At 34.1% G+C, this 26,834-nt stretch overlaps 1 protein-coding gene across 1 annotated transcript; it reads left to right on the top strand.

Annotated features, from left to right (window-relative positions):
• The first annotated feature begins 8,553 nt into the window (after window positions 1-8,553).
• On the top strand, window positions 8,554-12,304 carry LOC143610725 (AT-rich interactive domain-containing protein 2-like). The gene is made up of 2 exons (XM_077085123.1): window positions 8,554-10,442; window positions 11,325-12,304. Exons 1-2 carry the CDS (start codon window positions 9,348-9,350, stop codon window positions 12,138-12,140), a joined length of 1,911 nt encoding a protein of 636 aa, XP_076941238.1. The 5' UTR covers window positions 8,554-9,347; the 3' UTR covers window positions 12,141-12,304.
• The last annotated feature ends 14,530 nt before the right edge of the window (window positions 12,305-26,834 follow it).

Genomic DNA, 26,834 nt, shown 5'->3' with positions numbered 1-26,834 from the left:
GTAAAACTTAAGTATCATCACTTATAAATTATTATACAAGTTCTTTGATATTTGGGCATGTGGCAACCATTCATGAACTTATTGTGAGATGGAAACCGAACTAAACCGATTTTCACTCGCTTAAGACACACAAGTGTGTTTCAAGCTATCAAGACTTGTATATTTCTTTAAAATAGTTTATAAACTGATTTTAAATATTTTTTCAAAGTACTTGGAATGTTGAATCCAACTTGATCTTATAACAAAGTTTGGACCGACAAAACCGAACACTCGCTTAACAGACGTTGTTAGTTCTAAAACAATAGAACTACATACTTGGTTAAGTCTTCTTAAATTTTATTGAGTTATCTCATAACATTTTTTATTTTGGAAAGTTGACTTTGGGTTTGATCAATTATCAAGACCCGAACCAACAACCCGAATACTCGTTAAAACCCGTTTTAGTATCTATACTATAAAGGGACTTGCACTCTTGCATTTTTACCCACCTTATTACTTAACATATGTTGAGTAAATATTAAGGCTAGATACTTTAACCCGGTTTCGAGCAAACTTATATTTTTAAAGGACTATTGTTATAATTTTCCTAAACAGTTATATTTTAAACCTTAAACTTTAATTGATTACATTTCTTACCATTTATTTTTATTTAAAGACTACCAAGGCAACTTTTCTAATGCAAGACTTCTTTTCTTTTAGGCTTTGTTCATTAAACTCGTCGTTCCGGTTAATCTCCAAATCATCAATCTTTCAAGTTTATTACTTGAACGTGAGTACTTTCATTCCCCGTTTTCCATCTTTCGTTTTGGGGGTGATAATGCATACTTATTCAAACTAAATGTTTTATTCTTGAGTCTTAAACCACAAACTTTATTGTATACTATACTTAAATAAATGCTCGATTTGGTGTTCTATGCTTACATGCTTGCATGCTAATGTGTTTACCGCTTTTGGTTGGTTGATTCATAAATCTGAAGCTATTTGGTATTCTCTTATAGCAAGGTGTCGTTAATGTATTCTTATTAACGATTTCAAATAAGTCCTAAACTATTTGGTATTCTCTCATAGAAATGCGTCGTTAATGTATTCTTATTAACGATTTCATTATCTAAATTGTTGCTATTATTTATTGTTTTGTATATAAGTTGTGGAATTTCCTACTATATACATATTGTTCAAAACTATGAAATTGCTCGCCAACCTTTGTGTTGACAAATTCCATTTTATGCAATGTTACATGTTTGAATCTAGGTTGACTCGAGAAGTTGGAGAAAATGTAATCAAGACCGTTAGGATATTAGAAAGATAATAAACAATATATTATTTTCTATGATTTGTTTTGGTTATCGTATGAACAATTGTTATGTGACTTTTATGATTTTGTGAATTTAAATGAGTTGATTAAATATTGTCACTATTAATAGTGTCTTGCGTATTTGGGCAATCGGTTGCATCCCGACATGTTCTGCCGCCTTTGGTCGGGGTGTGACATAAGTGGTTTTCTTGTCCTTAGGACATTCACAATGGAGGAACACGCTCTCCATTTCTTCGAACCATTGGAGGAGAATGGTAGCACCGTCGATACCGAAGTATTCGGGTGGGTTAGCACTCTTGAATTGCTTGATGGAGCAAGAAATTGGGTTCGGAGTTGTGGATGATGCAGAAGCATTCACAGTTTGCAATTGAGAGATGATTGATGGGATGGATTCCACGATGCCCTTAGCAATGCGGGATGATATGTTACGGCCAGAGTTGCCGTTGCGACTGTTACGGTTGATGAGGCGGGAACTCATACTTCAAGGGTAAAAGGTGTAAAATTTCATGAGGCTCGGGTAATTTTTGTATTTATATGAGTTTGCATTTAATGATACTTTATTAATATTTGAGGTTGTGATTGTGGTTGAGATTGAGAATTTCATTACTTACGAGACTTGATAACATTTTATCATCTTTAACATTTTGAGAATATATATATATATATATATATATAACAACATGACTTAAATTAAAATACATTGGTTCATTTGTTGGTTAGGGCTTCATGAACCACCATGGGTCCTTCCAACAAATGAAAAATATCGAACACCAAAGAAATAAAATAAATCAAAAATCGGATTTGAGGGGGATGTTGAGGTAGATGGTTGAAGTAGTTCGGGCTTCCACCCCATTATACATACTTCATTCATCCGTTCAACAAAACACAATACAGAAAAACCGAGTTTAGCCACGAACCACCGTGAATTCGGATATAAATTAAAGATGTGATCGTCACATAACCACGTTTGATACAATGAGGGTAGTAGATTCGGGTACGTTTGGTGTGATATGCTTTGGCTTAATAAGTTTCACACTCTTACCGAACACTCCAGGAAGGCAACCGGGTCTCACTGTTGATTGAGATTTATGCGCATTGCACTTCCTTAGGCTCGCAAGCCTTGGTGTCAAGGGTTCGGTAAACAAGTGTGTCCCTCTTACAGTTCACTACATATCCGTCCCACGAATCATCCTCAATGAGAGGGGAGTGAAATGTGGGATTTCTTAAGGAATTTCCCAATTAAAATCGTCCTAGAGTTTTAAAAATAATTTTTAAGAGTGAGGCATAGCCTCGGAATAAGTGTGTGCTTTTGTGACAAGAATAATATTAAATCATTAAATAATATTTAAGCTACTGCAATCAATAATAGAATTCAGGGTGTAAACACGTAAATGCATATCACGTATAAGGACCCTAAGCATGCTACTAGATCGTTAAATCTAACCACATATCTTATAGCCTTCGGATCTAATACCAATCTGTCACACCCCGACCAAAGGCAGAATATGCCGGGGCGTAACGTATTGATTGGACAGTAGCTCAGAAGACACTAATTAAAGCGACAATAATTATTTAATTTCATTAACATTAAACAAGTACACAAATTCAATAATAAGAAAAAATTAAATCATGCTTTTGTAAGTTGAATAATATCCTAAGGTAAAACTAAATTCTTCAATATTGAACAACGTAAATTACTTATACCGATGATAAAGGAGAGACGGGTAAAGTGAACAAGTTAGTTAGTTTCCGCGACGAGTCCAGATGATATGTCCTAATTTTAAATGTACAACTAAAATAAATACTCGGATGCTATAAATGAACAAGACTTGATAATAAGGCTTTATAACGGATTTGGGATTAATAAAACATTGAATATATTTTATATACAATTTATATAAGTCGAATTATACGTAAAGATTAATTATTTTCACAAGTTATTTATTGATTTTTAATTATAAATTGCTAATATTTATTATATAAACGAAAAACTTATTTTGGTGATTGGCTCGTTTAGACGAATAAATCTATTCTTTGTTTAATTTTTTTTTTAAATTTAGGTTTTAAATCTAGAAAATATAGATTTTATAAATATATGTAAAACTTATATGATTATATTTACATGCATCGAAACATTAATCGAGATTTATTTTGAAGGTTTAATTAGGTTTGGTTCGTTAAACCAGTGTAACACTATTGGTTTTTTATTATATTTATAGCCTAAAAAAAACTGCCAAAACTGATGCTGCAGAGACTCGAATCTGGGTCTGTAAGGGCTTGGGTTGAACATACACCAATCTGACCAACTGGATCAACTAGAATATTGAAATAAGTTTGCTTTAGATTAGATATAACTATATGCGCCGATAAATTCCCAAATCAACATAACCCCTAATTAGACAACACCCAAAATGATGATCTTATACCCTCTATTTGTTGAAATTGACTGAGGGGTTATAACAAGCATTCAAATCCGATCAAAACCCATATATTAATTACCTTGTAAGATGATGTATTGAGGGTGAACGGAAACCTTGGGTTTTTGGCTCGAAACACGGAATCAAACTCGATCTTAGACAGCTGGTACGTTGAAATTGATTTAGGGTTTTGACTCGGAATCATGAGAGAATGGTGTGGTTCCGTTTAATTGAATTATAGACTAGTATTTTTAGGGGTTTGGCATCAATATATGTATGCGGTTTGTTAAACATTGATTTGGTTAACTATTAGTTGTTTAAATACATGATTTAGGTCGTGATTGATACGCGTTTGATTAGTTAACAAGTATAAGAGTCGTAATCCGTGATTTTCGGCTTAATTGATGGAAAAAAAATATGGAAGGGGATGGGGGTTTCTTGGCCGACGAGATAGGGGAGAGAGAAGAGGATACTTTAAAGCAAATTTACATTTTGAGTCCTGGAGCTTTGGCTTGTTAATCGAGATAGGGTAAAATATAGGTAAGGGATCAAAATTGCACATGTTGAAAAGTTTTCATAACTCATTTAACTAATTAATGAATTTTGAGTACGTGTAAAGAAATAATGGTCAAAGATTCAATAAACAATAAATTTATTGTTTGGTTTAACTAATAATAGTTTGAATAAAATTAAATATAAAAAAATGTCATAAATAAATTTTAAACGGGTTGGGTTTTCGGGTTTGAAAAATAACGAATGTTACATGACCCCATAATTTGGTTAAAATAACTAATGCCATTGATGGAGTATCAGCTGCAAAAATGGCTTTGATGGAGTGTTGATGTTATTTTACGATCATTATTGTATTTATGTATTCTACATAATTCATGTAATTTAATTGATTTAGACATCATCAATCTTCTATTATTGTTGGTCAAATCCATTAATATATTTCCAGAATTTTGATTCTTTGTCAAATCCGATTTAATATGTTTCCATGATTTTTATTATGGTCAAATTCTATTTGATATATTTCCATGCTTTTAATTACATAAATACAATAATAAAGTTTTCATAATTTTCACTTATTTCCACATTTATTTTCATTATTGGTCAAATTCTACTTAAAAGTTTTTTTCAAAAGTTTCTTGTATTAAGTGAAGTTCCTCCGGTGTTTTAAAATTTTATATTATCTATATATTATTTCCTATTAATATTAAATGTATTTTATTAATATAATCGAAGAATTAGTTTTTATTTGGTTAGTTTCTTCATATGGTAACCATTATTAAATTAAAAATATAATGACCAACATTTTAGTTCATGTAAATCAATTCAAATGAAATTACCTTTCATTTTAATTTATGACAACTGATTTTTTATTTAAAAGTATTTAAGGTAATTAATTAATTTACAGTTTGATTTCCTTTTTCTTAATTATAGAAATCTAATTAAATTACTTAATTTTGGAAGTAAAATTAAATTATTAATGTTTTCCAAAACACCCGGGTAATTATGGACGTCAAATTAAATTATTTAAACTAAAATTTATTTTTAATTACACTAATAATATTGTTACAAATATATATATATATATAAATATATATATATATATATATATATATATATTAAGAATGATTCAAATATTGTGATAACTATCATTTGACCAAAATGATATAATCATAATTAATGATAATATATTTTGCAAACTTACCATTTATACTTTTTATATATGTAAATTCGTTTGAATTTAAGTTTTTGCAATATATGTTGACGACTAATTAATTTCTTTAAAATCAATTTTGGAGGACATTTATGACACAATTAAATGTTTTACTTTTTCAATTGTTCTTAAAATGGAATTTTCAAACGTTTACGTATTACATATAATAATTTTTCACTTTTATTATATTTTTCATTCGTAGATAAAGTTTATGTCTCAAATTCCTGTGTTTATCAACGACTATTTGTTTGAAATTAAAGATTACAAAAACGGGTATCATAAAAAACTATGTTACTCATATATATATATATATATATATATATATATATATATATATATATATATATATATATATATATATATATATATATATATATATATAGTTTATATTTGTTGTCAAATTAGCTTGTTTGGATTGCTAAACGACAATGAGGTTCACCTTCGAGGCCAGTCGCTTCCAAAATGTGTATAAGACGATACATTTTTATGTTGATTTCATTAGAGTATTATGTTTTAATTAACATGTGTTATTTGTAATCATTGTATAGTTTATAAACATGTTTTAAACTTTTATTTATCGCTGATTGTCTTTGTATGTTTTTGTATTTAAATTAAAATAACAATTTAATATCTCATAATTTATGTAAAAATATCATTTTTTAATATAAATATGACGTTTGTATTTTACTAAATTAATAATATATACATGTTAATATGTTTTATATTTCATAAATATGACGTTTTAAATATGTTCCATCTGTGTGTAGCACAGACACTATCCTAGTATCTTATGAATCCATAAGATATGTTATTATGTATATTATTAAATTTAACTTTTTTGTTTTATTTTTTAACCAGCCGTGTATCACAAAGGCTCTATCTTATTTAGTAGAATGTGGTAAGCATAAAGATAATACAGTAAACAATAAAATTATCAGATTTTATTAATAAGTTGTATTTTTTACATTACAATTATTATAATAAAATAGTAAACATTTACCTATTCTAATAAAAGAAAATAACTTGGACACGTGTCACTTGGAGATTCATTCCCAGCATAAATTTTCAGCTCAAAATATTTTCTATTTTTAATGAAAACATATTTATGTCAGCGTAATCAAAACATATCAACACATCCTTTAATCAAATAAATAATTACCTAATTACATGGATTGAAAATATGCCGGTATTTATGTCAATATAACCAAAATATTTACATATTTAATAAAATCAGATCTACATTTTTTTATTAAATCAATTTATATAATGATATGTATAGGTTTAAGATGATAAAGACGAAAACATTTATGACTGAATAACAATTTTATCCCACATATTAATTCAACCTTTATGAATCCATAAAGTTTTCATCCATCTCTTTTAAAACTGTAATACAAAAGCATGTTTTATTCATGCTAGTTATATATATGATGTTATTTCTTAATGCCATTCATTATGAAACAACTTATCATCTTTTGTTAGAATTCAATATTATGTTAAAAAATATAATTAAAACTTAAAAAATCATTAGGTGCATCTTTTTGTGATTATAAGGAAATTGTGTGAAAATACACCACGAATTCATATTAATATTATACTAGAAAATATAATTTGAACTTATAAAACCATTTAATATGATAAAGTATAGTTTTTTTTATTAATTTTATCATTTAACTTATAGCTTAATTATATTTTCGTTAAGCAACCTGTGCAACACATGAGTTCTAGAGCTAGTTGTTGTAATAAATCATAATTTATTAAATATGTCTTTGTATACTACATTTGAATTTGTTAAATATGTCTTTCTAGAGCTAGTTATTGTAATAAATCATAATTTATTGCCATAAATTTTGGAAACTTTTATTGAATTTAAGTTTTATAAATTTCAAAATTTCAAAAATAATTAAAAGAAAGTACTTAAGGAAAAGAATGTATTTTTGTTGTTGCAACTTTGCACAGAAAGTAAAAAAAAGAATGTGGAGAAGATGACCTAATATAACATAACTTGTTGGGCTATTTTAAAATTACACTATGACATGCTTAAAAGAACCATAAAAACATAAAACATTTATACTAAATTGCGAAAATCATCAATTTTCAACTAACATCAATGCAACTATAAATCAATAATGACGAACCTCCTCCGTCCCATTATAAGTGTCCAAGTTTGAAAAACACAAAGTTTAAGATGGGTTGAATGATTACTTTTTTTTTCTTATCAAATGACAATAATGTCATTGAAAAGTGGATCCATCAATATTGTTTATTAATATTAGTTGTGTTTGTTTCAGTGTAAACTTAAAAATTAATTAATAAATTTTAAAAGCATACACTTGTAATGGGACAAATAAAAATAAAAATATGGACACTTATAATGGGACGAAGAGAGTAATAAAATACAATTAAATCGTGTATTCATCAAACATCATTACTTATAAAACAGTACTAACATAATGAAATATAGTTTTTAATTATGTTTTCATATAACATCATTACACTTATAAAACAATAATAATATAATGAAATACGGTATTCAAATCATGTTTCATCTGAAATCATACACTTATAAAACATTGTTAACGTAATGAACTACATTTTTTAAAGGAAAATTGGATTTTGGTAATCCCACATCTTGAGGTTGGTCCATAATAATCTTATCTTAGAAAGATATGGTCACCGGCCCCATCTTTCACATTATTTGTTTTCTTTATACCCTGGTTAAAAAAAACTCAACTGTATTACGATTTTTTCGAATTTCAAACTGATTTTTAGTACTTTTGACCGGAAGGAAAATACAAGTAGATTGATGTAAAACTTATCTAAGGACAATGCACCAAATGACTTGATTTTTGTTAATTGGAAGATTAAATACATGTACTGAAGCACTGTTTCGTCGTTTGGAGCATTGTTTCAAAATAAGTATTACATCAATCGACTTGTATTGTTCTTTCAATCAAAGGTCCTAAAACATCAGTATGAAATTTGGAAAAAAACCTAACAGAGTTAAAAAAAATTAACATGGCCCAATGAAAACAAATAGTGTGAAAGATAGGATCGATAGCAACAATTTTCTAAGATAAGATTATTATCGGTCAACCTCATGTTTTCATTTAACATTATTACACTTATAAAACAGTATTAACGTAACGAAATACAGTTTTTAAATCATGTTAATATTATTACACTTATAAAACAGTATTAACGTAACGAGATACGACTTTATAAAACAACTTGACAAAAATACCCTCACTATGTATTATAAAAGGGGGTTAGATGTGGTTATATGAAACAAACAACACATGAAACAAAAATCTTACCCAAACAAAAACCCAAATTGTTACACCCTCAAGGTCCAAGATTAGGGTTTGTTCGAATGAGTTGATTGACCCCAAATCAGACTCATATTTTCACTCATATGACTCATCTCCACTCAATTACAAAGGTAAATGTCACAATTCATATTATTTCTTACTTTATTTACCATTTTTTAATCAAAATTCATTGATTTCATTTCCAATTTCTATTTTATTTTTCTCTAAACAAGTCTTTAAACATTCTTCCCCTATTTCTTGCGGTCTCAAACACCCTAAAACACACACAAAATGCATCAATTAAACCCTTAGTTTTTATTAATCTTTTTGTCTTACCCACTTCAATTTCCAATCTTTGTAGGAAATTTAAATGGGCTTTCTTCAAAAACCTTTACAAAGGTAAAATCTTTATGTGACGAGAACCCATAAAAGTGTAGTAGTGTATCATCATGTTTTAGGGGTTTAAAGGGTTCAAGATTCAGCTTTGATCACAGTTTGATTCATCTTTTTGGTGTGAAATTGTGTTGATTTGTTGTTTCTGTATGTTGTGTGTAACAAACAAGGAAAAAGATTGAATCTTGATGCAAAAAATGGCTTATGATGCTGAATTGGGAAAATGGTCTGATTTGAATAGTAATAATAATAATAATGGGTTGTTTGTGAATCATGAATTGTATGGGAGTATGGATGGGTGTGAGGATGAAAGTGAATTAAGGGCATTGTTTGATCAAGTTTTATCATTTTTCTTGAAAGAAGTGTCTGTTAACAAAAAGATTTTTAGGCCTTTTCCACCTAAGCTTGGTGATGGTCAAGATGCTGAGCTGTTCAAATTGTTCCTGACGATTAGGCGAATTGGGAGTTATGAGTTGGTTTCGGAGAATAATTTGTGGGAATTTGTCGTGAGGGAATGCGGGTTACAAACCGGGCTTGTGGCGTCGGTGAAGTTGATATATGTCAAGTATTTGAAAGAATTTGATCAGTGGTTGTTGAATGGAGGTTTTAAAGATGGGAAGATGGAGAGTATGGAGATTAGTGTTGTTGAGAAGTTAGATCGGTTGTCGAGACAATTGGGTAGGTCTTTGATTGATGTTGAGATCATTGGATTTAATGATCTTAAGGAGAAAAACGAGGATGGGTCGGGGTTTGATCAAGTTCAAGATGGAATGAATCTTGATTGTACAGTTAATGGTGATGATGATGATGCAAAATTTAGTGTTGGGGATCGTAAAAGATGTGATTTATCGCCCAAATTCGTTAAGAAAGTGGGAGTTTCGATGGTTAACGATGAGGTCAAAGTCAAACGAAACGAGATGGTGTCGAATGATGTTTTGAAAGTGAGACTTTCAGTGATCCCTGATGATGTGGATTCTGACAATGACGATGATGATGATGTTATGATAACTGTTAAGACTGTTGATGTGGACAATGTTGTTTCTGGTAATGTAAACAATCTGAAACGAAAGAGGGATGAAGAATCTTTAAAGTTATCAGAAATGCTAGATTGGTTAGCTAATGCTGCACAGGATCCGCATGATCGCGCGTTTGAAACCTTGCAAAGAAGTAAGAAGGGAAAGAGTTCTGTGAATAATCATTTATGGAAGCAAGTTTTGTCGGCAAGACGTGCACTTTTTGCAGAACTTAATCATGATTTAGGCAATGAAGCAAGCGGTTCTCAGGTATGACTCATTTGCCTTTATTTATTAAACGCTTATGCAATGTGTTTGTGATCATTGTGCTCCTTTTAGGTTATAACCTTGCTAAGAGGTCATGAAGTTAATGACAGTTTAATTTATTCTGATTTTTTGATTGCATGCGCGTAATAATATTTTTCCGTGTGGTTTACATTATGTAAGTGCGGCTATTACAAAGCATGAATGTTTGAAAATTAGTATTTGTGCAACAATAAATGTAATGAGGATTATGAAACCCTAAAGCAGTAGTTTTTAAACCTTAAAATTACAAGATCAAACAACTTTATAGCACCATGATAGTTTTATTAGATTTTGCAGGCTGTTAAGAAACATCACTGATCTGACCGATCTAAAACACTAACATAGGATCTTTTATGTGTAATCTTGCTTATAAACACAATCTATTCGTTGATTCCGTTTTCTCGGGTCTTCATCTTTTGTGTCTCAATTTAATCCCCATAAAATGAAAATTAACAATCTGATTTTCGGATCTCGTGGCATAATAAGTATGATACTAAATATGGAATGTTAAAGGCGTAAATGCAGTGTATTCGCTTGGCCAAACTTGAGGTCAACTTTTTTAATGACAAAATTGCCCCTGAAGTCATATAAGGGTTTTGGGCTTCACTTTGAATGTTTTTATGGAAATTTGTCATTATCAATTATTTCTCTATTAGGATTTAAGGTATTATTTTTTTTAACTAGTTTACATCATGTTTCTGCTCTCTGCTTATATGCCAAATTGTGTCATATATACACAATCTATAAACCTATGTCAGATGTTAATAATCGGATTGAATATAGTATTTTTATTCTATTTAAATTATAGCTTGTCGAATTAACTTTCTAAGTTTTTCGAACATGTAGAAGAAGCCTCAAAGAATGCATCCTTCAATGTATGAAGACAATAAACTTAAACTAAGATGCAGCAGAAGAACCACAGCTGCAGTACGAATCCCCTTGAAACGCCAACAAACCGAATCTAATAACATCCGAACGGACCGATTTCGTGAAATTACTGAACCACACAACCAAGAGTATAACCTGGGTCCAGATTACCAAGCCGAAGTGCCACCCTGGACAGGTGCAGTCTCTGAAAGTGAATCCAGGTGGCTTGGTACTCAAATGTGGCCTCCACCCAACGACCCCGATAGAGAAAGTGAAGAGGGTAATTTGGTAATTGGGCTAGGAAGGCAAGACTCGTGTGAATGCGTGTTTTCGGGCTCTGCTGAATGTGTTAGGTTTCACATAGCCGAAAACAGGTTGAAAATCAAAATCGAGCTCGGCCCGCTTTTCTATAAATGGAAATTTAATAATATGGGGGAGGAAATTTCGCTTTCGTGGGTACCCGAAGAGGAAAAACGATTTAAAAGTTTAGTGATTAGAGCGCGGTATGACTTGGCGCATAGCAATAAGAGTAGGCTTGAAATTATGAACAAGTTTTGGAGAAAAGCTTCGTACTTGATTCCTGATAAGCTAAAGCAGCATGTGGTGAGTTATTACTTCAATGTGTTTGTTATCAGGCGCAGAAGTTACCAAAATCGTGTTACTCCTAAAGAAATTGACAGTGACAATGATGAGATGGAGGTGGGGTCCGTTGGTGATAGATTCGGGTATGAAAAGATTCATGGTCTGTCACTACCATGCTCACAGAATTTGCAGTGCACGGATCTTGAATCTTGAGCGTACATTATTTGTTTTATTGTCATCTTCATTGTGAAAATTTCTTATCATCTTTATACTAGGAGTCTTGAAGTGTCAGCATATGGTTGATGTTTTTGGTTTTTTGTTGAACTATACAGTAGATTGGATGAACTCCTTTTATAAAAGATGACCTTTTTAAAGGCAATTTTGGTGCATTTTCTTTGTTTGTCATGCTTAAGTTATTCTTCTTTTTTTTTAACTGTGGTTTGAGTTAAATGTTTGTGGGTAGTGGAAGATTCTTCCTAAATTCTCTGAAACAGACTCATCTGACAGGTTTTTATGTGTCAAAAGATTTTTTTGTCAGATTTGACACAGAAACTTGCTTTTTAATTTAGCTATACTGTAACTGCATGCATTTTTCACATTGTTCTGATACTGTCTTCTAGAAATCAATGCACTTATTTTGATGGATGATGATAGACTGCATCATGGGGCCTATTTGACATTTGACTAAAAGGCTTTGTGTTATGGTCACGTAAAAGATGGAAAATAAAAATATGTAGTCACGCCATTGTTACATAGAAAGGGGTGGTTCTACATTTCGCACAACACACCAAACTAATTCCTAAAATTATTACATTTCGTATTTGTTCCTAATTTCTTGTTTTTACTTCTTGGTGAATTCACTATCTCGTCCCATACTCCCGTCAAATGATCGATGTTAACCCAAAGCAGTTTATTATTCAAACTATATTTGTAGTTGGACTCAGAGAAGATGATGTCCATCTCCCTTTGTAACATGGGTTTCAAGCTCATCATCCGTGTTGTTAAAACTAATTTGAGAATGGATATCAAGCAGCTTGGGACTGAGTATAATCGTTGAACGATGCTTTTATTATCTGTTTTGATGAATGCCTCATCAATAAGTTAATGTTCGCCCACTTCGTATTAGTTCTTAAAGCCTCCCAAGCTTTATTAAGATTAAACGTCAAACCCATCTCGGTTTTATATTCCACACGAATCTAGGTAAATATCGTGTTAATTTGTACCATTCGCTGGTTGTTATACTTCCAACTTTAAGACGAACGCCCCTCCATCTGGAAAATATCATGTCGAGTGTACGGTATTCTCCGCGGCTTATTACATCGTAAAATGTTCACGAATGCTTTTCAAAAGATATTATGCATGTTTGATTATTCTCTATAACGAACAAATAATATCATTAATAGAAAAATTATACTATATATTATTGTAAACCTAATTGCTAAAAGTACCATGACATCTTTGTAATTTCTTTTGTTTTGCTTGGCATGTTCTTAGAACACCCATTAATGAATTGTATGATATATTTTAATGCTTTCAACTTTTAGCCCATTATTATATAAAAATTTAATGTTTGGCCTCTGATTGGTATAGTATATTTTGATGCTTTCCAACTTAGCTCATTATTACATAAAAATTTCATGTTTGGCTCCTGATGTGTTGATTTATGGGCATGATACAACAATGTAAACTTTATGTGTTTTTTGAATATACCCTGCAACGTGTTTTATATCTACGTTTTGAATCGAACTGATACCAAACAAATGCCCGTCACGAAACATGGGAGAATCCACTAGTATATATTAAAAGACAACTTGATTACTAGAGTAAATTTAAAAGTGACTATGAGGTGAGTCGCAATCTAGTGACTACTTGGGTTACATGAGAGTTGATGATCATCAAGTACCATTTAAAAATAAAGGGATTTTCTTCTATTAAACAATAAATACTTAAACCTAAAATTTCTTAAAATATAAATGCCAAAATCTTAATATCTTCTTACAAAACTACTATACTGTATCAGGTTTGGTTTGGTTTGGTTTGTGTTTCGAGCATGAATTCAGGTGTGAGTGGAGTTTGGTTAAATTGGAGTGAATTTCGATTGCCAAAAGTGCCGAATGATTCGTTAGGCCGGTTTGCATTCGAGGGAGATAACTCAAGTTTGGGTTACTTTGTTGATTTGTGTGGAATTGACTGTTTTGGAAGAATGAGTGTTTAGACCGAATGAATTCATGTTTATAGAAGAATGATGGGTTTGAAAAGAAGTAGAAATTGTATAAAGATGTTGAAGATTGGATAAATGTTGGTTAAAATGTGTCAAAATGGGTTGATTTATTGGATTTTAATAAAACCATTTTTATTTTATTTTCAAAGAGCCAAACAACTCATTTTTTTCTTGTTATCCGTGCCATCTGACGGTCACAATGCTCCCACACCCGTTGTCTCTCCCACGCACCCACCATCTATCTAAGCCCCTCTCACTAATAGTGGCCAATGTTCCATGATCCATGCCCATGGGTCCAACATGGTGTTTTGGACAAAAATTTGTTAAGGATAATGTATCCAAATCTGTTTTGTGAGGTTTAGTGCTAAAATGATAACAACGAATATATGAACGAAATCAAGATGAACACCGTGATTTGTTGAGAGGAAAAACCCCTTGATCTTGTTTAGAACAAAGGAAAAAAACCCCGAGTGACGACAATTGTCTCACCACTTTATTAATAACGAAAAATAGGGTTACAATGGGTGGAGTTTGTGATCAACGAGTACAATAATGCTAAGTGAATGTGATTACAGAGAGCTATCAGCTAAAGTATGCGAGTGTAACTGTCTGACCTAGAGTTGATCATAGACTCGGTTTTATAAAGAAATGAAAAATTCAACAACTAACTAACTAGCCCTATAAATCCGCCATTTCTCCACTCTCTTCCTTCGTGCCTTTTAACCACGTGCCGTTGAAGTCCAGTAGCGAAATAGATGGTGGACTAAGTCTTAGAGCCATTGCACTTGATAAGTATCAGCCTACACACAAGAAACAATTGTTAATAATACCAACACCAGAGGATCCTCGATCCTATCACAGTTTCGGAGCCCTTCAGGAGGATAATAGATCCAGATCTGTCAATAGGAATAACATATCCTCAGAGTCAAATTTATTTGGCTTAACAATTGCCCCCAAAATGGTGGGTGTAATGCTTTACAGCTGGCATTTTGAAATTCGAATTTGCTGCAAAAGATTAGTTGACAAGACAGCCGTCAGAGACATTTATCATCCAACCCTTGATATAATCATAACCGCCTATATATGTGATTCCTATAATCCATTTATAATCACATATCCCGGCCGTTCAGAAGGTATCCTTCTTTTCTATCTTTACTCTTTTATTATTTTGATAACAATGTCAGTCGCCTCTTCCTCTTCTCCTCCCTCTAACCAGTCCGATCAGTTTTCCGATGACTCCTGGTTGACGGAGATGCAACCTTAAAACCTTATAGCCAATCTGTCTATTGAGATCTGCAAGCTCACAGACTCCGAGATCGATGAGTTCCGCTCACTATTTCCACCGGCAACCGTGTTCCGACCGTACGATTCCGGCGTTCGATGTGATGTCTGTTAGGGCACGTAAATTTGACACTGTGGATACGTTATCCTGACATTTGTTCTTAGATCAGTTATCCTTAGACAGATCCTGTCAGGATCAGTGGTCCTCAGTACTTGGTATTATTAACAATTGTTTCTTGTGTGTAGGTTGTTATTTAATAAGTGTAACGGCTCCAAGACTTATTCCACCGGATATCTCGCTATTGGACTTGTTAAACACGTGGTCAAATGGCTGTAACACGTTTAGTGGGAGAAGTGGCGGATTTATAGGACTTCTTGTTGAGTCACAAATAATTGAGTACTGAGGATATGTTATTCTTGAAGACATTTCTGGATCAATTATCCTTCTGAAGAGTTCCAGAGCTATGTCAGGATCATGGATCCTCGGTATTTGGTGATGTTAACGGTTGTTTCTTATATGAAGGCTGATATTTATCAAGTGTAACGGCTGAAGGACGTGGTCTACCTAATATTATGCTACAAGGCACCTCCAGCACGTGGTCAATGGTGAAGACTAAGTTAGTGGGAGTAGTGCCATAAAAATAGGAGTTAGTTAGCCTTTATTTTTATTTATATTGAGATATGATCAAAATTAGGTCACTACACACTCATTAGCTGCAGATTTTCACAAACACTCTCTATATAACTCTCTCTAGCAGCTAGTTCACACACTTAGATATTCTTTGTAATCTTTGATCGTATCTCCACCTTTATAACCCGATTTTTACCATTAATAAATTTGACGGTGATAGTTTTCACCGTCCGGGGGTTTTTTGTGCCAGAGATCACGATAATCACATACTCATCGACCAAAGGTTACCTTGTTGATCCTTGACCGAAAGGACTTAATCAACGATTACCTAGTTAATCCTTGATTGAAGAGATTCGACCAAAGATTACCTTGATAAGTTTTGACCGAAGTAAGACTATCTTGGTTAAGGGCTTTTTCCCTCGTGATCAAACCTTTGTGTTCACCAATATTACGATTACACACTTGTCATTATTAAGTTAGCACCTTACCTCACTTAACAGATTTGGATACTTGATCCTTAGCAGATTTTTATCCAAAACAATGTCTATTCTCAAAGCTGGGTGTGTTTTCCGGCTTGCCCTTTTCTCATCGGTTATCGATATCCGTTCCCTCCTTTTACACAAAGTTTCTTTGAATCCACTGGCATATCCTACATCCAGGCTATGCCAATTCTTTGGAGAGTTCTAGGCACCATTGAAAGAATTATCGAGGAAGAAAAATCGACTTCGGTCTTCAGCATTTGTCTCACCTTTATACCTTTACTACTCATGGTCCTGCCCGATTCATTCTGAAATCCAAACCTCGACAACCCCATCCGATTTTAAAAGTCACTCTGAATGATTCCTTTTGGAGGAATCAATTCTTCTTTTTCAAACACGACTCCATACACGACTCCATACACGACTCCATACCCAGAGGATCTTTAACAAAGACATGATCCGAGATGACTTATCTAACTTTGAATCTTCTTTATTTGCAGTCGAGAACTTCGCTTCCCTGGCTAAGCTACCTGGAACAGAGGGGAAACCAAAACGATTCCTTGCACTGGATTCCGAGGTTAGAACTTTTCAAGCCCGATTTGTCGAAGCTTTTTGTGAAATCTCCTCAGACTCCAATATGTCAAGTAAGATTAGTATAATAATTTGAAATAAATAATATTAGATAGAATACTTATCTGTTAACTTATCCTTGTAGGTGCTCAAAAGTCTCAGAAGTCTGCTAGCAAGTTTTCTTTGGAAGACATCGACAACATGATTACTCCCCAAACTATCAAAAAGGAGGCTTTGAAAGCGGCAACCACTTCTGATCCAAAGATTTGACGTGATCCTCACTATAAGTATCTTATATCCTGTCGTCTTGAATTTAAGGATCCGATATCCTTTTAACCTTGATTGAACTGTTGGCTATAGGCTATGTACACTTGCAAAGACCATTATGAGAAAATTGTGAACTAGATGAGTGATAAGTTGTCTGTGATGGGAACTGCGGTGGTGACAAAGGATAAAGCTTTAATCTAGCTTTCAAAGGACAATAAGCATTTAGAGGATCGGCTATCCTTAGCAGAAGCTCAACGTCGAGAAGAGGTGAAGCAGGCCACAGAAGAGTCAAAGATGTGGGCGACCAGGTCAGTGTTGCAGGAAAGGATCAAGATGGCGATGGAAGCCGGTGATCCTGCTTTTGATAAGGCGACCTGGGACGTGAAGAAGTGGAAGACTGCTCTGGCGGATCTTGGTAGTGAAAAGGATGTGGAGATGACAGAGGGAAACGAGGCTGGAACTAGCGGGGCTAAGGATGCTGTGGAGACTGACGAAGGAAAGGAAGAAACCGTGGAGGGTGAAGCCGCCGCGTAAATGGGCGATGAAGGATTCAGAAGACAAGGCCCGAGCCCGTTTTCTTTATTTTGTTTAATGATGTTTTTATGAACAATGGTTATGGTTTGTAATAGACAGTAGTGATTAGGGTTTAAGGATCTATGATCCTCAAGACAATCTTCAGGGGTACCGAAGGTGGATGGATCCTCTGTTTGTGGGGATGAAACCTTTGGCGCCTCTGACTTTTATTTCCTTGCACTTAGTTTAATAGTTAGTAACAACTTGCCTTAACCCAGTTGGATGGTCCATTTTTTGTATGGTGAAATCCGGATTAAGAATTTTGGATAAGTTCAGGTGACTTATATTAATAATAATCTAAATCTTTTGACTATTTGCTTTGTTATTTATTCTTTTGAAAGCTTATTTGATATAATCTTAGTTTTATTGAAAGTTTAAGAAACAATCTTGAGCAAACATTTTAGGATAGAATATCCTTAAGAGAAGTAATTAAAATAAAATTTTTAAGATAGAATATCCTTAGAAAAAATTTAAAGATTTGAAATCTTCAATCCAGAAATGTTTATAAGGGTCTTAGTTAAACAAATGTAAATGGGCAAAGAGAAATCTTACCATAAGGTCTAAGTAGACTTAGTTACCATAGTTATAGAACCTTCGGTGATCGTTGTAGAAATAAGCTAAGGATATTATATCCATAAGTCTTGATTCTTGTTATCGAACTTAGAACATCTGTTGCAAAGAATTTATAATATTAATTGGGGTTAAAACCGTTAAGCTGGGGACAAACCCAAATAATAAACTGGGGACAAGCCCGTGAAACTGGGGATAAGCCCGTGAACTGGGGATAAGCCCGTGAACTGGGAACAAGCCCAAACCGGGGACAACCCAAAAACGGGGACAAGCCCAAACCGGGGACAAGCCCAAACTTGGGACAAGCCCAAAAACTGGGGACTGGCCCAATATACGGATGTTAACTAGGGACTCGCCCAAACCGGGATTTAGCCTAAACGTAAGATAACATGAAAATGTTATAAACCGGTGGTATGGTACGTCTACCATAAATCGTAGGATCCTCCATATAGCCGAAAACAATGAAATTGTCAGCCACTAAGTGTGTACTGGTCCCGCTGCCCCGGATTATACGTTGGATAGCGTGCGCTACAGGCGAGAGTGTAGAAACTCTAGTTCGTAAGAAAGGTGAAAACCTTTAAACCTTGGAGGATATGACCATCGGGGGTCTTACCCAATCGTGGGCTAGGCCAAGGGAAATAGTTTAGTACCTTAAATGTAAAGGAGAGGTGGCCAACCTCTTGATCATTGAATACCTTATTAATATCTTGCATTGTTACTTAAAACTTGGAAAATACAAATGTTAAGAATATGTTATCCTTAAATAAGTAAAAATCTAAAATGAATAAGTGATTAGATAGATATTACCGATCATAGGATCCTTGATCCTCGGAGGATACTTGATCCTGATCAGAAAAAGTATTTCTTGAGGTGGACAACATTCCATGCTCTTGGTAACCTGTTGCCTTCCATAGTGAGCAAATGATATGCCCCCTTTCCTGCTTCTGATTCAATTAAATAAGGACATTCCCACTTGGGTGCTAGCTTCCCATCTGCCAGATTGGTTGTATTCTGGAAGGCTTTTCTCAAGACTAGATCTCCTTCTTGAAATCTTCTGATCCTTATATTTTTGTTGTATTCCCCCGCTACCCTTTGTTGATATGCTGCCATTCTGATCTTGGCTAGGTCTCTGAGTTCTTCAACAGTATCCAAGTCTTCAAGAAGGATTTCTTCATTGACTTCAGGATCACGGATGCTTGTTCTGGCTGTCGGAACCACCATTTCTGTGGGGAATACTGCTTCTGATCCAAACACCAATGAGAAGGGTGTTTGTCCAGTTGCATTCTTGGGTGTTGTCCTATCAGCCCAAAGAAGCTCTTCGGCCCATTTTCCTTTCTTGGATCCTAGCTTCTTCTTTAAGTTGTTGATGATTATCTTGTTGCTAGACTCCGAAATTAGTCACATTTTTAAACATGGTTTTATAAAAAGCCAATGGAACTTGGTTGACCTTCCTCATAAGCATTCTTAAAATACCATATCACAATTAATCATTTCTATAAATATCATAATTGACCATTAGCTTGAGGATGTACTGGAGTGGAGGTAACCATTTTGATGCCCCAGCTGTCACAAAAGTTAGTGGTTCTTAGTGGTTCTTTTCCCAATAAACTGGGAACCATTGTCACAAATAATTTCTGAAGAAATACCGAATCTAGTAATAATATTTCTTTTAATGAAAGATATCACCTCTTTTTTGTGTACTAGAACAAAAGCTTCTACATCTATCCATTTTGAAAAGTAGTCAGTCATTGCAAGCATGAATACTTTTCCTCCTGGTGCCTTAGGTAGCTTACCCACAATATCCATACCCCATTTCATGAAAGGCCATGATGAGGATATAGGATACATAGGTTCTGCTGGTTGATGAAGGATGTTTGCTTGCCTTTGACAAGCATCACATTTCTTTGAGTATTCCATGGCGTCTCTCTTCATTGTTGGCCAGAAGTATCCTGTTCTTAGAATCCTAGAAAACAGAGCTCTACCTCCAGTGTGATTTCCACAATCTCCTTCGTGAAAGTCTTTGAGAACCTCTTGAATTTCAGGATCCTCTATACATCTTAAGTATGGACCTACAAGAGATTTTCTGTATAGCATGTCATATAATAAAATGTAATGTGATACCTTGAGTTTGAAAGATTTAGGATTCTCCGTGGCTGGAATCTCTCCAGTTTGAATGTATTTTTTGATTGGGAGGATCCAGGATCCTTGGTTGTTTGAGGATGAATGATTGGGAGGATCCAAAGTACAATTTGTTTGTCAGTTGTTATCTCTCCAACTTCTTGTTCTCCTATTGCTGGCGAGAGTATATGAATGATTGGGATCTTCGTGTCTTCTGGAATCTTCAAAGATGAGGCTAAATTTGCCAAGGGATCTACCCCAACGTTCTCTTCCCTTGGTACCTGTACAATGCTAAACAATTCAAAGGATTTTGCTAATTCCTTCACAATATCTAGATATTTAATTAGTTTTTCTCCTTTAAAAGCATATGAGCCATTAAAGTGGTTAGCAATCAACAATGAATCTATATATACTTGAAGATACCTGATCCTCATGCACTTAGCTAATTGCAAACCTGCGATCAGAGCTTCATACTCTGCCTCATTGTTCGTTGCTTGGAATTCACAGGCTATAGACTGGTGTAATATTTACCCTGTGGCGATTTTAGCAGGATACCTAATCCTGTCCCTCTTATGTTGGATGCTCCATCTGTGAAGAGGATCCAAGGATCCTTGGTTTCTTCTAATTGAAGGACCTCTAAATCAGCTTCCTTTTCCATATCACTGCTGAAATCAGCCACAAAGTCTGCTAGTGCTTGCGATTTGATGGCTGTTCTAGGCTCATACTGAATATCATATGCACTCAGCTTCACAGCCCACTTGGCCATTCTTCCTGGCAATTCTGGTTTTCTAAGCACATTCTTAACAGGATAATTAGTTCTCAAAATAATAGTATGTATTTCAAAGTAATGTCTCAATTTAGTAGAAGCCATCATAAGTGCAAGAATTAATTTTTCTGAATGAGAATACCCGGCTTCTGCATCTAGAAGACTTTTACTTACATAATAAACGGGATGATGTTCACCTTCATGATCCTTCATGTAACATTCGTTACTTTTCAAACCCGAAAACTCGACCCATTTTAAATTTTCGGTTTTGTTTCTATTTAAATTTATATATTTTATAATATTATTAATTTATCTCAATTTTCATTAATGTATTTTATGTGATCATTTCTATGCAATTACACATTTCACCACCTTTGTAGTATACATACTCATTTAAAACATTCATAATCAAGATCAAATATTTAAGTACATGTCCCATGCAATTTACTATAATTATTATATAACTACAACTACTACTTTTATTTATTATTATTATTATTATTATTATTATTAATTTTATTATTATCATCATCTTTTCATATGTTACTTAATAAATAATAACTAATGAATGTTTTAATTCAATAAAATTTATTAAAATAGTTAAACCTTTTGAATACCCTATTAAACAATTATTAATTTGTGTTTTAATTATATTAAATATGATTAATTTTCATAATTTCCTTAAGACATAACAACTCTATATTTTCAATATAAAAGGAGGACAAATCCTCCATTATTATCACACCTCAATCCATTCTTTTCTTAAGTTTATGAGCACTAACAAGTAAGTTGTTATCATTTCAAGCATTTTATAGCTTTTGTTTTGATTTTATCTTAAATGTTCATACTTGTTCATAAGTTGTTCTTCATGATCATGTTACTTTTATCATAAAAATATTATATTTTGGTTTTAAGAATCATTATGATCATGGATATCCAAGATGAACACTTTGATTTTTCTAAATCTTGGATCATGCCTAGTTATTTTGCAAGAACAAACATGAATATATATTTATCTAAATCTTATGATTCTTTGATCATCATAAACTTTCTTTAAATAAGATTATTTATAAAAATTTCTTTTATTTAAAATATTTTACAATAGATATAACATACTTCATATCTTTGAATTAATAATTGAATAAATTAATTATTGTTTATTTTATTTCAACATAATTACTATTTATGAGAATTAATTAATTAATTATGTTACTTGGAAACAAATGTTTAATCATAAATTGTTATTAATATTATTATTTAATCTTATATTAATAAGTTATAATTATTTGTCTACAAATCATTCTTCAACTAATAAACATCAAATGATTTATATAAACTATATTCATTTTTGTTAAACTCATTAAAAATCCCCAAGTCCCCATTTACCATAAGTTAATTAACTTTATAATTCCGATTACTAGTCCTTGATTTTTTGTATCTTCGTTATTATTTATAGTTTCGTGAGATTCAGTTGCTTCGTTTGTTAACTCGCTTTCAGTTATTTATTTCAAGTTGTCTCCAATATCAAAGGTGAGTTTCTCACACCCATTTTCTTAACCCTTTTTAACTATTTTGGGGGTAACATATATATCCTATCAAAAATGCAATTTATTTTATTTATTATTACAAACTACAATTCGTATCATGGACTAGTGTGCTTACTTGTTACTTGCTCAATTATTACGTGCATGGATTTCTTCGATAAGTATGATCATACGCCCCCCTTTGCACCCATGGACCATTTGTTTCTGGTGGAAAAGGGACTCCGATCTGAGTACGTTGGTGAACAATCCCAACTAGAAAAGACCTTCATTTATTCTTTACACTCATGGACCATTGTTTCTAGTGTAAAGAACCCTTATGTGTTTTTCACAAGTTTTCATGGAATTGTATGGTTTTTATATATTATTTTCAACTGTGTGAACTCACCAACTATTCAGTTAGTTGACTTTATTATATATATATGCTACAGGTACTTTCGTTAGAGGATGAATTGGCGAAGATACTAGAAGTTAGGTTATTTAAATAGTAAACAAGAAGACATTTGTTTTGTTCCTTCTTCTTTGTGTTTGTTCATTTGAAATAACTTGTGTACTTGATGCTTTGGAATGAATTAATGATAATATTGTCACTTAATAGTGTCACATGTGTTTTGAGCAATCTGTACGTCACACTCAGGTATTTCCGCTTTAGCCGGGGTGTTACACTTCACAAGGACAACACTTACAACATTTCCTGAGGCAGCTAGGTATAGGTATAAGGATTATCCATCCACGAGCTTCATCAGAGCTGGTGCTGAGGATAAGTAATCCTTTAAGACTTTAAGTGTAGCTTCATGCTTCTCTGTCCACTCGAACTTCTTGTTTTTCCTAAGAATGTCATAGAAATCTTTGCACTTCTTGGAGGATCTGGAAATGAATCTGTTGAGAGTAGCTATTCTTCCCGTCAATCTCTAGACATCCTTAGCATTCACAGGGGATTTCAAGTTGATGATGGCTTCGATTTGCTTGGGGCTTGCTTCTATTCTTCTTTTAGTCACCATGTATCCAAGAAACTTTCCAGCCTTAACACCAAAATGGCATTTTGACGGATTCAGTTTCATGTTATACTGGTCGAGGATATTGAATGCTTCTTCAAGATCTCTGAGGTGATCCTCAGCCCTCTTTGACTTCACCACCATGTCGTCTATGTAGACCTCCATAGTCTTGCCTAACTGATCCTTGAACATCATGCTGACTAATCTTTGATATGTTGCCCCTGCATTTCTTAGTCCGAATGGCATAACACTATAACAATATATGCCGGTGGGAGTCATGAATGCTGTATCCTCTTGATCAGATGGTTCCATCTGAATTTGTTGAAATCCAGAGGAAGCATCCATAAAGGTAAGCATCTCATGTCCTGCCGTTGCATCCACTATGGAATCTATATGTGGTAACGGGAAAGGATCCTTGGGGCATGCCTTATTTAAATCAGTAAAATTGACACACACCCTCCACTTTCCATTCTTTTTAGAAACAACAACCACATTAGCTAACCATCGAGGATACTTAACCTCTCTGATCATACCGACCTTAAGAAATTTTTCAACTTCTTCTTGTATGATCGTGTTCCTCTCAGGAGCGAATTTCCTTCGCTTTTGATGGACGGGTTTAACAGATAAATCAAGGCCTAACTTGTGAGTAATTACCTCCTTAGAAATATCTGTCATGTATGAATGTTTGAAGGCAAACGTGGATTTTCTTCGCTTTAGGAAGGATATTATATTCTCTTCGATCTCACTAGGGATACTGGATCCTAGGAACACCTTCACGTCTGGATCCTCGGGATCTAAGGATACTTGCTTTATTTCTTTCTTCCGAGCTTCCAACACGTCCCTAGGATGTTGTTGTGGTTGCTATGCTATTGTCTGCTTAGCTGCTAGTTTTATTGATGAAGAATAGTAGTTCTTGGCTTCGACTTGGTCACCATCTATCCTTACTACTCCCCAAGGAGTTGGTAGTTTGATAAATTGATGGTAAGTAGAGGCCACTGCCTTCATCCCATGTAGCCAAGGCCTGCCTAAAATAACATTGCAACAAGAAAGGTTATCTATAACACAAAATTTTTGGTAAGAATTTAACCCTTCGATGTATATTGGGAGTTTGATGTCCCCCAATGTCTTCTTGGTCCCTCCACTGAAGCCAACTAACACCGACATCCTCTGGATGATTTCTGAATCTGGGATGTTCATCTTCTGAAGGACCTCATGTTGGATGATGTTGACCGAGCTTCCACCATCGACAAGGATCCTACGTACATAATGGTTAGCAATAAACAAAGTAACAATCAAACCGTCATGATGAGGATCCTGGATGCTTGATTTATCTTCTTCATCAAAGAAGATCCTTTTGTCTGTTGTTAAGGTGGTGGATATGACTGGTCGTTCCCCGTTATCCAACTAGGTCTCCTTGGCCAGCCTCTTAGCTGCGGAGAATGAAGTTCCACATATGTCTGAGCCGCCGGAAATGAAGTTTATCACTTGAGCATCTTGTGGGGGGCGGAGTTGCTTTTTGAGGAACCTCTTCAGGATCCTGGATCCTGGACTTTTTTCTTCCCAATAGTTCCTTAAAATGTCCCTTACTCAGGAGGTATCCGATTTCCCTCCTCAAACCAATGCAATCGTCCGTCATGTGGCAAAAATCCTCATGGAAAGTACACCATTTGGACTTGTCTCCGAAGGTGGTTGATTTCTCGTTCTTTCGGGGCCACTTTGCTTTCTCCCCTAGATCCTTCATGGCACGAATCAAGCCATGGGTATCTACGGAGAAACAATATTCTGAGATGCTGGGATAATCTTTATTATCATCATCTTCTTTAACAACTCGAACGTTTTGATTGTTGAATTTGGAGTATGGCTTCGAATTGTTGTTTCTGTATGAGGATCCTTTATTCTTGTCAGGGGATTCTTGCTTTGTTTGAACCCCTTACCATTCCTGGATCTTTTTGTCATCCTCCAGCCGTAGGAACCTTAGTGCTCTGTTCCTTACTTCATCTAAAGTCCTGCAAGGAGTCATCACAAGATCATCATAAAAGGGGGAGCCCTTCTAAATTCCCATCTTGAATGTTTCAACAGCAGTAGTCATGTCAAGATTAAGGATTTCTAGAGCTTCCCTGCCAAACCTTGTAACAAAATCCCTAAGGGATTCATCACTGGGTTGGATAACGCGGTATAAATCACTAGTTAACCTCTCAAATTTCCCGCTACAGGAAAATTGACTGTTGAACAAGTTAACTAAGTGTGAGAAAGAAGTAACAGAAAAGGGAGGAAGACTTAGTAGCCATTTCAAAGCAGATCCTGATAGTGTGGCTCCAAAATCTTTGCATAGACAAGCCTCCTTGAGCCTCTCAGGAATTGGATTAATTTCCCTGTATTGGGCTACATGCTCCTCAGGATCAGTGGCCCCGTCATACACCTTAATGTTGGGGGTTTGAAAGCATTTCGGGATCTCCGCGTCACAAATTGGTGGAGCAAATCTGGATAAATTGTGGCTTCCCTCTGGTATCTTAGGAATTGGACAGATCACCCATGGTACGCTGGATATCATATCCTTGAGGTTTTGCAGTTCCTTAGCCATAGCTTGGTTGATACCTGCGTCCTGCATGGAACCATGGTTAGCATTTAAGAATATAGGATTATACGTGTTACCTCTTTGTTGTGTAAAGGTCGGCATTCCAGAAGAGTGGCTGAGGTAAGAAGCGTCTACTACAGGAGTTGGTCCACCCGAAGCTATGAGCTGCATAGGGATTATATCTCCTTCATGGACCTCGGAGGATCATTGATGTTGAACCCCTGAGGATCCTTGATCCTGGAAGAAGGATCCTTGATTGTGGACAAAGGGTCCCAATGGTTGAGAATTGAGGGAAACTTGAAGATATGACCCGTAGGACC

Source organism: Bidens hawaiensis, unplaced genomic scaffold (genome assembly GCF_021521415.1).
Source record: "Bidens hawaiensis isolate Kalapana, Puna unplaced genomic scaffold, B.hawaiensis_p1.1 tig00027596_1, whole genome shotgun sequence".
Lineage (NCBI taxonomy): Eukaryota > Viridiplantae > Streptophyta > Magnoliopsida > Asterales > Asteraceae > Bidens > Bidens hawaiensis.
This window is presented reverse-complemented; position numbering and strand designations above follow the sequence as displayed.